This window comes from Falco peregrinus, chromosome 10 (assembly GCF_023634155.1).
Source record: "Falco peregrinus isolate bFalPer1 chromosome 10, bFalPer1.pri, whole genome shotgun sequence".
NCBI lineage: Eukaryota > Metazoa > Chordata > Aves > Falconiformes > Falconidae > Falco > Falco peregrinus.
This window is the reverse complement of record NC_073730.1, coordinates 5,230,130-5,243,272: the sequence shown is the minus strand read 5'-3', so window position 1 is coordinate 5,243,272 and position 13,143 is coordinate 5,230,130. Positions and strand designations below refer to the sequence as shown.

Below are 13,143 nucleotides of genomic sequence, written 5' to 3'. Positions count from 1 at the left end.
TTTAAATTGAAGGAGTTGTTAACAGTCAAACATTGGGCCTTTTAATAGAGGGGTATGTTCAGCTCTTGGTTAAGCGTACTTGTCTTCAGGTATCTCACGTGGTGTCTCTAACCTTGTCAGCCTCCTCAACACAGCAAGTACAAGACATACATGTGCAGAGACATGAAACAGAGAGGAGGATGCCCCCGAGGGGCCAGCTGCACCTTTGCACATTCACAGGAGGAGCTAGAAAAGTAAGTGTTACCTCTTATAGTAGAAATGGGTCCAGTCTCTGTTTTGTCTTACATGTGAGTCATGCGTGCCTCCTGTACTCATTCCTTGATATCACTTGTCTGTCATGTTAGCAAGAAATAATTTGAAAAACTTAGCAGTCATCTCAAGTTTTGGAATTGTTTGTTCTTAAATACAGGATATTTTGCCTTGTTCAGCAGTAATGCAGCTCTGAAAGTCTTATGTTGACACGGGTGTTATTTGAGACTTTGGAGGTGGGCTGTTTTTCTTATTTCTTAAGTGTGACTAAACATGCTGTCTGCATCCATTATGCTCGTTTATTTGTGTGTACTTCTCATCTTGCCTTTATATTCAGCTAGGTTCCTGGCAGTTCTCCAGATGGCAGGGGTTCTCTTGTTTTTCTGTGCTGCTAGGGCTATCCAGAGAGCTAGAAATTATCATTGCAATTTGTTTTTTTCCTGCAACAGTTATTCTTTGAAACTTCTTGGCAGATTGCACATGCAGTAACCTTAAAGTGGTTAAAGCTATTGTTGAAGGGTTAAAAGATGGTGGTCATACAAAGCCTGCAGTAAATAAGCTACATGCTTTACAGATCAGGAGGGGGCACCCAGTTATCTGCTGTTCTGAAGGTTGTCTTAACTTTTTTTAAAGTAAAATGGATTATTTAAAAGAAAAAAATACAATATAATTAATACAGTACATAAAACTTGGTTTTCAGGCTAAAATAGTTAATGTCTTTTAAAGAAGAGGTGTTTTTTTTCTCCAATCAGAATAAAATGCCAAAGATTTGGAAATGTTATGCAGCTTTTTTAATTTTCCTTAATCTAAAACTTGAAACATTATTATGGCAGTTCATTGGCTGTATAGCCAGCATGCGGTGCATAGGCAAGACAGGAAGAAAAAAATAACAGAGCACATGGTGTTAGAATGACAAAGGCAGTTACTCAAATGAACAGAGAATAGGACTTTGATACTTGTGTTCTGCAGAAGCAGTTGGGGTTTTTCCTCTTTCGTCATGATGTTAAGAAAATAGAGATTGGTGGTGCTGGTTTGGATGGTTAACAAGAGTGGTGAGTCAGTATTAGTATCTCTGAACTAGCTGTATGTATCAAGAAGGGCTGTTTGTCAGCTTTGCAGATGTAAGAGACTTGTTTTGTCAAGACTGACTTGTATGTCTTGGTAGTAATGTTGTCATGGGGTGGTTGTTCTGTTTCAAGGTACAGTGGTTTCTGTAGGTGGCTGGGGGACTTCTGAGTTCAAATTCTTCCTTGTACCTTTTATCTTGGCTTAATTCCTTTGAGTAGATACTGCATTAGGGTTACTCCTTTTTAAAATGCTTAGTATGAATAATATGCATTACCATTGTTATGTAGTTCCTGTATCTTACATGTAGCTTTAAGTTAGCAGGAGGATTATGGGGAAGTGTGTAGTAAAGCCTTAGATAGCAAACTGTAGTCTGCACTTGCTTGAACAACAGCAGCTCATTCCCCTCTGGACAAGGGACAAAGACCCAGTATACATAGGCATATATGAAACTTTTTTAGATTATTTTTGTGTCCTGCACATGTGGAGACTGCAACAAAGGTTCATAAACCTGTTCAGAACAATCCAGAGGGCAGCATAATACTACTTTTATTCTAAGTATTTTTATCATGAGAGGGTGTTATATCAACTCTTCCTGTCACCTTTGATTGAATAGATGTTTATATACGTGCTCCTGTCTCTCTTGAGCATTCTTTTGTGTTCTAGATGAATGGGTGGGGATGGCCAGTCCTCCTGTCTTAAAAGTAGTGTGCAAGCGTTCAGAGAGTCAGGAGCCATTGGACAATGTACCTCCAGGGGACCTGATGGGAGGCAGATATCCAGAAGTAACTGGCAGGGAGAACACGGCAGTGGTTTCCCAGTGTCCTGCTGCTGCTTTTCAGGGAGCAACTGGTTTGGGTATTGAGCAGGATGCCCAAGTAAAACCCAAAGTTCAGCCTGGGAAGCTCACTTGGCTTGCCTCTTGTGTCCAGCTGACATGAGATGCCAGAAGAACTTCTGAGCAGCATGTTTAGAAAGCTGTAGTCTGCCCCTGCTCAAGTGCTTCTACTGTGGCGATGGCCTAATTTGTTTACTCTCTTTTAATGCATTCTGAATGATGCCCACTGTCAGCTGTAGCTTGAATTTATAGTGTGATTATGTGGGCAGAGATTAATCCAGACAGGAAATCGGGAGAGTTAGGAAGGTGGCTAGAAGACAGTCAATGAACTCTTAAGAGATCAACGGCTCAAATTTCTACAGTGGTATCACACTGTCTGACTCTATGCTCAGTCATATCTAAAAAACAAAACGGCCACGAAAACAAAAAAGAACATTTTGCTTCTAGTATTGCTGTTAATTCTGTTGCATGTGGGCAAATACAAAGACTATCTGAAGATTGAGCAATAGAGTATAACAGCCCCCTTTTTCTACAATAATGCATGCACCTTCCTAGGCTGTGTTACCATCTCGCTTAGCTTGTTAGGTATGATATCAAAGTGTTGGCTTCAACCCTGTTGAAGAAATTGCCTCTTGTTCTGCAATATAAACAGCAGGAACACGCAGGCCTACAAATACACCCTCCCACTTGCATTCCGGTGTCTAAGCTAACGGCAGGATGTTTAGTGGAGGACTTTCAACTCTGGAATTTGCTCTCTTCAGTGCTCCAGTGCCATAAGTCTGCTGATTTTTGTGGAACATTAGTTAAAAGGTTCATGCTTGCTCAGACTGTTGTCGGAAGCAGTTACATTTTTTTGAATTACAGTACGTTCAGAGTTTTTGTCTCTGCAGTCTATTTGTCAAACCACACAAATGGTATAAGCTGTGTATAGTATAGTAACATAAATCTTAACAAACTGCTTTAAAGGATAGCACATGCAAATAAATACTTGACTTGGCTTATTATTGGCCACATGATGCACAGGTGAATCCTCATTGTTTGTCACTAACTCTCTGCTGTTACTTTCTTCTCTGAATAAAATGGGCTTGAATAGTCTGTGGTCTATATTCTGAAGCTTCTGTTACTATAGGTAGTATTTTATGTGATGTTTGGTTTTGGTTTTCTTCTGTACAGTTGAAATGCATATATGTACAGGAAGTAAGACTTTAAACTTGCTGCGTGAGGTTTAGCTGTGAATTCTTGGTGGAGTTGTCATTAAAAATCCATCCTTGTTCTTCTGATTGAAACTGCTATTAACTGTTCAGATAGCAGTGAAGTGAAGTTGTAGTCCAATAGATATTCTTGCAAGCCCTTAGGGAGCTTGAATTAAAATTTGAAACTTTTGGTAGCATCTGCGTTTGCAAAATCTTGAAAATGCAATTCCTTTTAGTTTCTTGTTTCAATTTTTTCCTGTGTGGCTTCTTTTTCTGAAGATTCCGTAAAATGAACAAGCGTCTGGTTCCCAGAAGACCCCTGAGTGCCTCCCTGGGCCAGCTAAATGAGGTGGGCCTGCCTTCAGGAGCTATCCTCTCGGAGGAAGGGGGAGTGGACTTGCCCAATAGAAAAGCTTCTGCTCTGCCAAATGGAATTGTGTCAACAGGCAGCACGGTGACGCAACTTATTTCTCGAGGGACTGACTCCGGTTATGAAACTGCTCTGAAGCCAGGGAAGATGGAACATCTGAGTAGCAGTGCCCCTGGATCTCCTCCTGACTTGTACGGGTCTTCCTAACTTGTTCCAAGTGTCATGTGTGTAAATATGCAGTAGAAACCAAGTAAACCCATTCTCTAGAAAAGAAATGGAACAGGGTTTGTTTTTTGTTTTGTTTGGTTTCGAGTTTAAGTGATTAAAGAGTAGAAAATTAAAGCTAAAACTCTTAAACTGCTTTACTCTCCCCGTTTGCTTATTTTAATTGGAGAAGGTGATGTAAGCCTTCAGAACGTGGAGTATAGGCAAAGAACAGTGTTTTTAAGTAGTGTGCTATATCAGGCCTTAATGAGCAGTGCCATCTTTCTGCTTTTTAGGCTGGAATCTGTCCCCAAGAGCTCTATTTCTGCCTTGCCAGTGAACCCTCATCCTGTACCCCCTCGGGCTCCAACAGACCTGCCTTCAGTGTCTGTCACCAAGCAGTTGCAAATGGTACCACGGGGGTCTCAGTTGTATAATACTCCACAAGCGGATATGTTTTATCAAGATCCTAGAGGAGCTGCCCCACCATTCGAGCCAGCACCCTACCAACAAGGTAGGTTTTGAGACCAAGCTCTCTTTCATCTTTGTACTGATGTTATTCTTCCTTCCCACTCTGCTGTTTACTTAAGCCCCAAGTTGAAATTGTCTTGCATATCGCATGGAGTATAGGCACTAATGTGGTGATGGTATAATAAAATAGAAATTGACAGGCTTTTTGTGTCTTGACTGAGGACTTTAATGCGAGCAAAAGCAGAGGTATCCATCCAGTGTAGCAAATGCTCCTCTCTTCAGTTTTTCCTGACTGGGCTAGGTCAAGGATCTAATATGGTAAACCTTAATTCAGTTTGAGTTGGGGGGCAGGGGGAATGGAAATAAACTTTAACCAGCAGAGGGGTTTGTGCTTGAGGGATGAAAATACTTACGTCCTTAATGAAAAGTGTGTGTGTTTCATAAATGTCTGCATGTGTATGGGTAGAGACAAGTGAAATTAGAGAAGGGCAGGGCGCAAAAAGAAAACATCATAAAAAAAGGAACTAAGAGGAAAAGTTTTACGAGACCAAGCAGAGAAAGATAATACTGAAGGGGATTAAAAGGAAAATTTATAGCTGTATATAAAGACAGGGAGCTATTCTTATGCAGCATAAGATTGGAGAGATAAATGATACAAAGTGAAGTTAATATGAAAGAAAAATAAGAATGAAAGACCAAAAGAAGCGGAAAGAGAAAAAAAAAAAAAACCTAGAAAGGAAAGGGGGCTGGGGGTACAGACCATTTTTGAGAAAGTGACAGAGCGTTTTGAAGAAGGAGAAAAAAACTTAACATTTGATTGTGTGCAAATGAAGATCTGAGGTTGTCCACAGAATTTGATGTGTGTGGTGTTGACGATGTGTTCATATTCATGCATGCTTTTAAATTATCCAGAGATCGCAGACAGATTACTAAAAGCGTCAGGTAACTAAGAGGTGTGATGCTGGAAGTCTTTGGTGATTCACAGTACTGAAATTTCCTTCTACTCTTCAAGAGGTAGAACAATTCTTTAGGTAACTTTAAATAATAGTTAATCCAACACAGGCAGTGGCTCTGATACCTTGGGACAAATAGAATTTTACTTGCATAAAATAGAGATACGCAGGCTAATCTTCAGTTTACTTTTTAGGTCTTGTCTAGCTAAAAGCATTCTTATCAATCTGCAGAGACATTCTAACGAATTATTTCCATTTGGTATGCTAGCAGCACCTCTGTGGTACCTGTGGTGTGCTCAGTCACACCATCTCTTCTCCAGCTACTATACCTTTTACACCTTCCTGAGATCACATTTAGATGGTTGAACTGTGTCACTTGAGCTTTGGATCAGCTTTTGCTTTTTCAAGGTTTTCTGTGGTTAATTTTTGAGTAGAAATACCAGTTACAGTGAGGGAAAATAACAAATGTGAATTAATTTACACCCTTCTCTTCACAATACTTGTAGACTCGAGTATTTGAAACAGGTTTTTTTGTGGATGGTTGCGATGATTACTTTCTGTATCCTTTTTGTGTTTTTTCCTCTTGCCTTATTTCAGGAGTTTACTATCCCACTCAGTCCATGTCTCGCTTTGTCCGACCTCCTCCATCGGCTCCTGAACCTGGTCCACCTTATTTAGACCATTACCCACCCTACCTTCAGGATCGTGTGGTGAGCCCACAGTACACGCAGCCACAGCAGTATCCTCCCATGGGACAACCCATATACCCACCGCACTATGACAGCCGTCGCGTGTATCCCCCTGTCCAGCCGTATCAGCGAGAGGAGATTGTCCGAGGAAGCCCTGTACCCATTGAAATTCCACAAGCAGCTGTACCATCCTACGTTCCTGAATCCAGAGACAGATACCAGCAAACGGAGGGTTATTGCCCAGTGGCTCCGCATCTCGGTCAGATCAGACCTTCATGCCACAGGGTATGGTTTTTATGTGGTGGGTTTGTAGTTGTTTGAGAGAGAAACTATAAACTACTTGAATATTTTTGCAGTGAAGTGGTGGGTTTTGTGAGGAATTAGAAGTTTGAACTTTAGGGAGGGGGTATATTTGATGAAGCTGATCGGAATCTGGAAAGCTGTTTAGTTACTGGTCAACTCTGTAACTGTGATGATGTTAATATGTAAAAGAGTGGGTTGCTACTTAGTGCTCAAAGTAGAAGTTGTTGTGGTTTAACCCCAGCTGGGAAACAAGCACCATGCAGCCGCTTGCTCGCTTCCCCCGACCCAGAGGGGTGGGAAGGAGGATCGGAAAGGAATGTAAAACTCAAGGGTTGAGATAGGAACAATTCAATAGCTAAAGCAAAACCCCTGCATGCAAGGAAAGCAAAGCAAGGAATTCATTCACTACTTCTAATCGGCAGGCAGGTGTTTGGCCACCCCCAGGAAAGCAGGGCTCCATCACGCGTAACAGTTACTCGGGAAGACAAACGCCATCATGCCAAATGTCCCCCCCCTCCTTCTTCCCCTAATTTATATACTCAGCATGTCATATGGTATGAAATACCTCTTTGGCTAGGTCAGGTTGCCTGTCCTGGCTGTGTCCCCTCCCAATTTCCCGTGCCCCTCCAGCCCTCTTGCTGGCAGGGCCCAAGGAACTGAAAAGTTCTTGGTTTAGTATAAACATCACCCAGCAATAACTAAAAACATCAGTGTCTTATCAACACTTCCCCCATATGACTGCAAGGGGGATGTGCCATACTGAAACACGTTCCAGGGGAAACTTTGCGAAGTTGGAACACAGAGTTCATGTTGAGCTACCAGTGACTTAAAGATTAGTAATTTTAAAAGTTAGAAATGCTGGGTTAGTTGAGGATCTAATCAGTTGTAGGCAAATAACAATCCCTGCCTTTGGCATGTCTTGCACTAACGCTGGCCAGTGTAGGAGCATCTGTGTCCTATATTAAACATGAAAGTTAACAGATAGACTGGATAATAACAAGTAATGATCACTTCATTAATGATACTGTCTATTCGCTGTATTTTTCCTTTTTTGCAGTATGTGGTTATCGTATTTTATTCGGGTAAACAACCTTTTTGAAATTACTAGTTTTGTGCATTAATGCTTCAGAAGCTTTGTAACGTATTTCTGTCTTCATTTCAGCCTCATCCCAGCCTGGATGAACTTCACCGACGCAGAAAAGAGATCATGGCCCAGCTAGAAGAGAGGAAGGTGATTTCTCCACCTCCTTTTGCATCCTCACCAACCTTGCCTCATCCTTTTCATTCAGAGGAGGTAAGCATATTTTGACAAAAATGTGACTTGCTCTCATATTTAGAAAATGCTTCGGAGTTTTTGTGTGCTAGTAGGTGAAGACAACAAAAAAATAGGAATGGTGCAGTGTTGGCAAGTGATGGGGGATGTAGATTTTGTGCTCCAGATGGGAAGCCCTGATAGTGCAGTCTCCAGTTTCTTGATTGGCTGTTGGTTGCCGGATCTACCAGTGATCCTAAGCTGGTTTTGGTGCAATGAAGTGAGTTAGTTTTGAGCCATTATTAATTGAAATAGTCAGTCTTCACCATTACTGGACTTTGCTTTGTTTGCTTCTGACATGTTTAAAATTAAGTAACAGCTTGATAGAAGTTTGTGGGTTTTAACCAAGGTCAAAATACCACTTCTATACTGGCCAAGCGAACAGTCAGCACTGGGAGTGTAGCCAGGTGATCAGAATTTCTTGTATTTCATGCTTGCTCTGGCCCAATTCCAAATGGTGATGTATTGATTAAAAAAAAATAATCCTGGTGGTGTTTTTCAAGTTCATTGCTGTTGAAATAAGTAGTGGTGGCTGTGAAGCTGCTTCTTCCCTTCACTTACAGAACCAGATCTTTGTTTTCGTACAGTACTTGGATGAAGACCTGAAGGTAGCTGGGAAATACAAAGGAAATGACTACAGCCAGTACTCTCCCTGGTCCTGTGACACCATCGGCTCCTACATTGGAACCAAAGATGCAAAACCCAAAGATGTTGTGGCAGCGAGGAGTGTGGAGATGGCGGTATGTAGGGATGAGGGGAGCACAGAAGAAAAGCTGATTCTTCTGTGGATTGGGAGGGACTCTTTTCATTTGCTTTCCAGTATGCTGGCAGTGCTTGTATTTAAGCTCAGAAGTGCATTGCAGTCAACAAATGTATCTGCAAGTGTGCAGAGTGCTTTGTTTTCAAAGCTATCAACAGTCCTGCATCTGTGTAGTTGCTTTAAAGCTCTGGGTAGAGATGCAGGCTAACCACTCTGCTCTAAAGGCATGGATAGCAAGAGATACTTTGCCATGATTCTTAACACTTACTTGAAATCCAGAAATTGCTATGTAATGGCAGTTTGTTAATTAAACGTGTCCATCTGTACTTTTTTCTGTCGGGGGAGATGTTGTAACTTAACTTTGTGCTATTAATTCCTTTTGAGGTGATTGTTACTGTTGTTAACAACATCTTTACTTGAAGGAGACTCTGTGATTTGTGACTACGAGAATACCCAAAACTTGCATGAAGCTTTTGAGAGAGGTGTAGTCATAATACCAGGCTGATTATTCTTGAGGGCAATTTCTAGCTCTATGCTGTGCGCATTCAGTCCTTCACAGAAGCCATGGGTGTCTTACTCTGAACTTACTTTTGCTGCTGCCTTTTTGCTAGGTCAGTGTTGCAAAAAGAAGGGACTACTAGGGTGTCATTATTGGGAGTCATGAATGTGAAGAAAAGAAATAGGATTCTGAAATACCACCACTGTTCTTTTTTTCCTAACATTTAAGCATCACTCAACAGCAAGAAGTAGGTATGTAGCATGGTAGCCCACGCAAGTAGGAAGACTTTCAAGTCTTCAAGAGAAAGGATTGTTTAGTCTGAGGGACATTTTTACAGAGATGGATCTGGTTTTCTCCTTCAATTCCCATCTGCAGAAGTGTTCAATCATCTTTTGTTTATATATTGTCACTGTCATGGCGACTCTTCTTTGGCCAATAAGGGGAGGGGGAAGCAATCTTCTGTGGACAGGTGCTCACCTATTGCAACCACTTAACTAAATGATAGGATTTTTCTGTCTAGTTTCTTCTCTTTGTGCACAAGCAGGCTTCCCTGTTTCCCATCTGCCTTATTGGAATTAAATGCATCTGGTTTCTGTCCACTGAATTGCTTTCCTGTAAGACCTCAAAGGCACTGTGTGAATGGGAGCAAAAAGGAGGCTTTTCTCTCAGAAAAAGCAGGGCAAGAAAAGGCGTTTCTTTGCAGCTTTGGGGTTTTTTATGTCCTTTTGCTCTCTGTCCTACACAGCGTGTTTGCCTTGAGTTATAGTGCTGTCACGTTTGACCTGGGGAAGTAAGGTGGCTCAGAATCAGGTTATTGCTTCCAAGTGGCAGTGTTCAGGAACCAACAAACAGCTCTTGTCTTTCATCCCTGCTGCTAAAAAACTGTGCAAACAAACTGGAACTCAATTAAGAGAAGTAATAGAGTTTTGGAGAAGCAGCCTCCTTTTTCATTGCTAAACAAAGCATTCTTCTGCCCCCGAGGTAATTTTCAGAGAAAGCAAATAGGATCTTTGCTGCTCTTCATTTTTCGTTTCCTCGCAGGAAAAAATTCTCAGGAGACCTTTACTGCAGATGGCGAGTGAATTAATTCTTCCTTTTTTTAATTGCTCATAAGAGATTCCTTTTTTCAAGGATAAGAATAGTATCATCTAAGAGCACATAATGCTGGATTTTATGCAGATAGCATTGCACCTCTACTGTGTTCTTTCCCCCCACTCAGTATATGGAAATAAATTAAATTGGTACTGTCATCCTATGGACTCAAGGTTGATACAATATTTTTTTAGAATTCCAAAGTAGATGGTGTCTAATGCCTGTTCCAGTTTCAACATGTTACACTTCTTGAGTTTAGCTTCCAACTCTGTTGTGACTACCATTTTCACCCCTTTATTCCTCCCGTAGTTATCTTATTGTGTCTGTTTCTAGCAATCCTTAACGTCACTGAAAGCTTGCAGAGTTTCATTTTAATTTTGGACCATAATGAAGTTTTTAGCCTTCAGTCTGTCCTTTTTGTGTAGTAGCCCCACTTACCTTGTTCTTTTTATTGTACACAGCACTGTGCTACAGTTTTACTTCTTCAGCAGTCTTAACTCTGTTTTGTAAGTTCTTACCATGTTACATTCTCTGGCAGCCAACAGACAGCTTCTCATTTAACTAAGTGCTTTTCCTTTTTTTTGTTTGGTTGTTTTTGTTTTTTTTTTTTTAAATCTGTTTATTTCTTTTCACTGTTTTGTGTTTATCTGGATGGGGTGATTATTCTGGGGGTGGGGTTTATTTGTTTTGTTTTGTGTTGAGGAGCCTTCTTAAAATCAATTTTTATTCATGGAACCAACCCTTTGACATGTGTTAAGTTACTCCAGGTGACTTCTCCCGTAACTGGCCTAACTTGTATCTCAGGAAAAGCTTTGTTAAAAATCTTTATGATAATGTCTTGTTTCTTCTTCTCAGTAAGTTAAATCACATTGACTTACCCTGCTAAATCGAGCTTGTTTTCTATGCACATCATCTCCCTTGTGACTGCTTGACAGAGGTCTGTGAGTAGAGAGGGAACATTTTATCTGTTTATCTATATGCTAGCCCGTTAAAGTGTTTGAGTCTGAAGCTTAGTTAGAAACCGTGATGTTCCAAGCAGTACTAGTAGTTAATGAAAACTGTGCCTGAAAAGATGTACCAGACATCCCAAGTAAGTGCTGTGCTGCGTAATTCCCATTTTGAGTCATCTCTTAAGCTGTTAGATGATATGGTTGTTAACACTTGCCTTCAGAGAAATTTCTTTTGGACTTTGGAAGGAGGAGTGTATTCCTCAGAGATGCCCGCTGATCTCCTCTGACTTGATTCTGGAGGGGTTTTTCCCTTCTGTCCCATTAGACTTTCCTCTGTCTTAATTTCCTTTTGCTGCTGCTCCCTTCTCTTGGATTTGTTTGTAAATAATTATGCAACTGTTTCACAGTGGTGGTAGTAATTGTCATCTGAAGTTGGGAGTGATGTCTCGTTAACAGTATAACAGTGGAGTTACAAACTGAAGAATTGGAAGACTAGTTGAAGGATGAAGGGAATAGAGAATACAAAAGAGACTTACTGTACTGGTACCAGCTTGTAAAAGGAATGTGGGTTTGTTCATTTCTGAGTAAGTTTTTGACTGCCTTTTCCATGTCTTGTCTAGAACATAGATAGTAAAGCCATGCGTGACCAACGATTAGACATGCAGCGAAGAGCAGCAGAGACTGGTGATGATGACCTCATTCCATTTGGAGACCGACCAACTGTGTCGAGATTTGGGGCTATCTCTCGTACTTCCAAAGCGATGTACCAGAATTCTGGTCCCATGCAGGCCATGGCTGTTCAGGGAGCTACCACCAAATCGGTCATTTCAGGTACAGTGTGTGCTCTTGGATTTTCCTGGCTGTTGCTGTATCCTTTAGTGCTATGGCGCAGTACAACTGGAAGTCAAACCCTGTAAACTTGTTTCTTGTCTTAGAAATATAGATGAGATGTATGTGTTTACACTACTAAAAATAACTCTAGGTAGGGCTATGCTGAGCAGCCTGAGGAAGAAGGCTGCTGCAATTTTCTGTCCCAAGGACAGGTTTGTGCATGTGTTGGTGACTACTTGTTGCTATTTGGAAAAAGTTAATTTGTTCTGCTGGTCCCCTGTGGTGGGAGGTTTTTTAAATCTGTTGTATTACAGTGCAGAAACTTACTGCTTTCTCAAGTAAATAATTCAAAAGCATCATAATGAAGTACTGTACAGCACTCCTACTTTATGGATAGTTGCCGCTGCAAGCTTAATGCAGCCAAGGTTTTGTGTGATGTTAGGCAGAGCAAATAAAGTAGGAATAGTTTATATTTTCTAACCATATGTATAGTGTGGCTGTATACCTTAATCCAAAAGTGGTCCTTTTTTGAGGTGCACTAAATAATCATAACAAAAAATGTAATTATATTCCTCCAAACTTCCTTCTAGATTTTTTTCGGGAGTTAGCTGCTGGGAACAAAACAAACCCATGTTTGTTTAATTCACATAGTGAATGTAAGTTTGTGTCCCTGTCTCTCAGTGTCTGAAGTCCTTCACAATCTCACACTCTGGGAGACTATCACAAATCTGTTGGATGTACATGAAGGGTCATGCATTATGCACATGAGACTAGTGACATGTTATGTTTCTGTATTTGTTTCAGCAGAAGAAACATTAGACCAGCACTGTTAGAGGGTTGGCCTTTCTGGTTATTCTCTAATGTCTGTCCAGTTCTGTGTATTGGCTGAACTACTTAAAGGATACTTCTGTAGTAATGTGACATGGATTTCTTTCTGTTCACTGACAGACTACAATCCTTACGGAACTCACGGTGGCTGGGGAGGCTCTCCATATTCTCCTCATCAAAATATACCTTCTCAGGGACGTTTCAATGACAGGTAGGATTGCTTTGTTTTAGTTTACCTTTTTTAAAATTTTCTTTATCTTTTTTCTATGCCAGCTGAGTAAAGCTTTTTTTTCCCCTAAATCTCCTTATTTTTCCTTTTCTGATCCCAAAGGGAGAGACTGTCCATGTCAGATGTGGCTGGTCATGGGAAACAGTTACCCTCAGCAGAACGAGAGCAGCAGCTGCGCATGGAGCTGCAGCAAGTAGACCATCAGATTAGCCAGCAGACACAGATGCGAGGACTAGAGGTTGGTGCCAGTGTTTGGAAGAATGGTGAGGGGTGGTGTGATGGTATGAGAGATGAAGCTGGTAAAGTT

General features: G+C 41.0%; 1 protein-coding gene across 10 annotated transcripts in view; it reads left to right on the top strand.

Annotated features, from left to right (window-relative positions):
- Positions 1-13,143, top strand: part of RC3H1 (ring finger and CCCH-type domains 1) — a 66,105-nt gene that overhangs the window by 40,209 nt on the left and 12,753 nt on the right. For 6 of the 10 annotated variants that reach the window (XM_027778552.2, XM_027778557.2, XM_013294565.3 and 3 more), the window contains exons 9-17: positions 121-233; positions 3,625-3,906; positions 4,216-4,433; positions 5,941-6,317; positions 7,498-7,629; positions 8,217-8,387; positions 11,569-11,779; positions 12,728-12,818; positions 12,939-13,074. In XM_027778552.2, coding sequence (XP_027634353.2) covers positions 121-233; positions 3,625-3,906; positions 4,216-4,433; positions 5,941-6,317; positions 7,498-7,629; positions 8,217-8,387; positions 11,569-11,779; positions 12,728-12,818; positions 12,939-13,074 — 1,731 coding nt within the window. The remainder of the gene's footprint in view (positions 1-120; positions 234-3,624; positions 3,907-4,215; positions 4,434-5,940; positions 6,318-7,497; positions 7,630-8,216; positions 8,388-11,568; positions 11,780-12,727; positions 12,819-12,938; positions 13,075-13,143) is intronic. The other 4 variants (XM_027778555.2, XM_013294571.3, XM_027778553.2 and 1 more) reach the window with 1 other exon arrangement.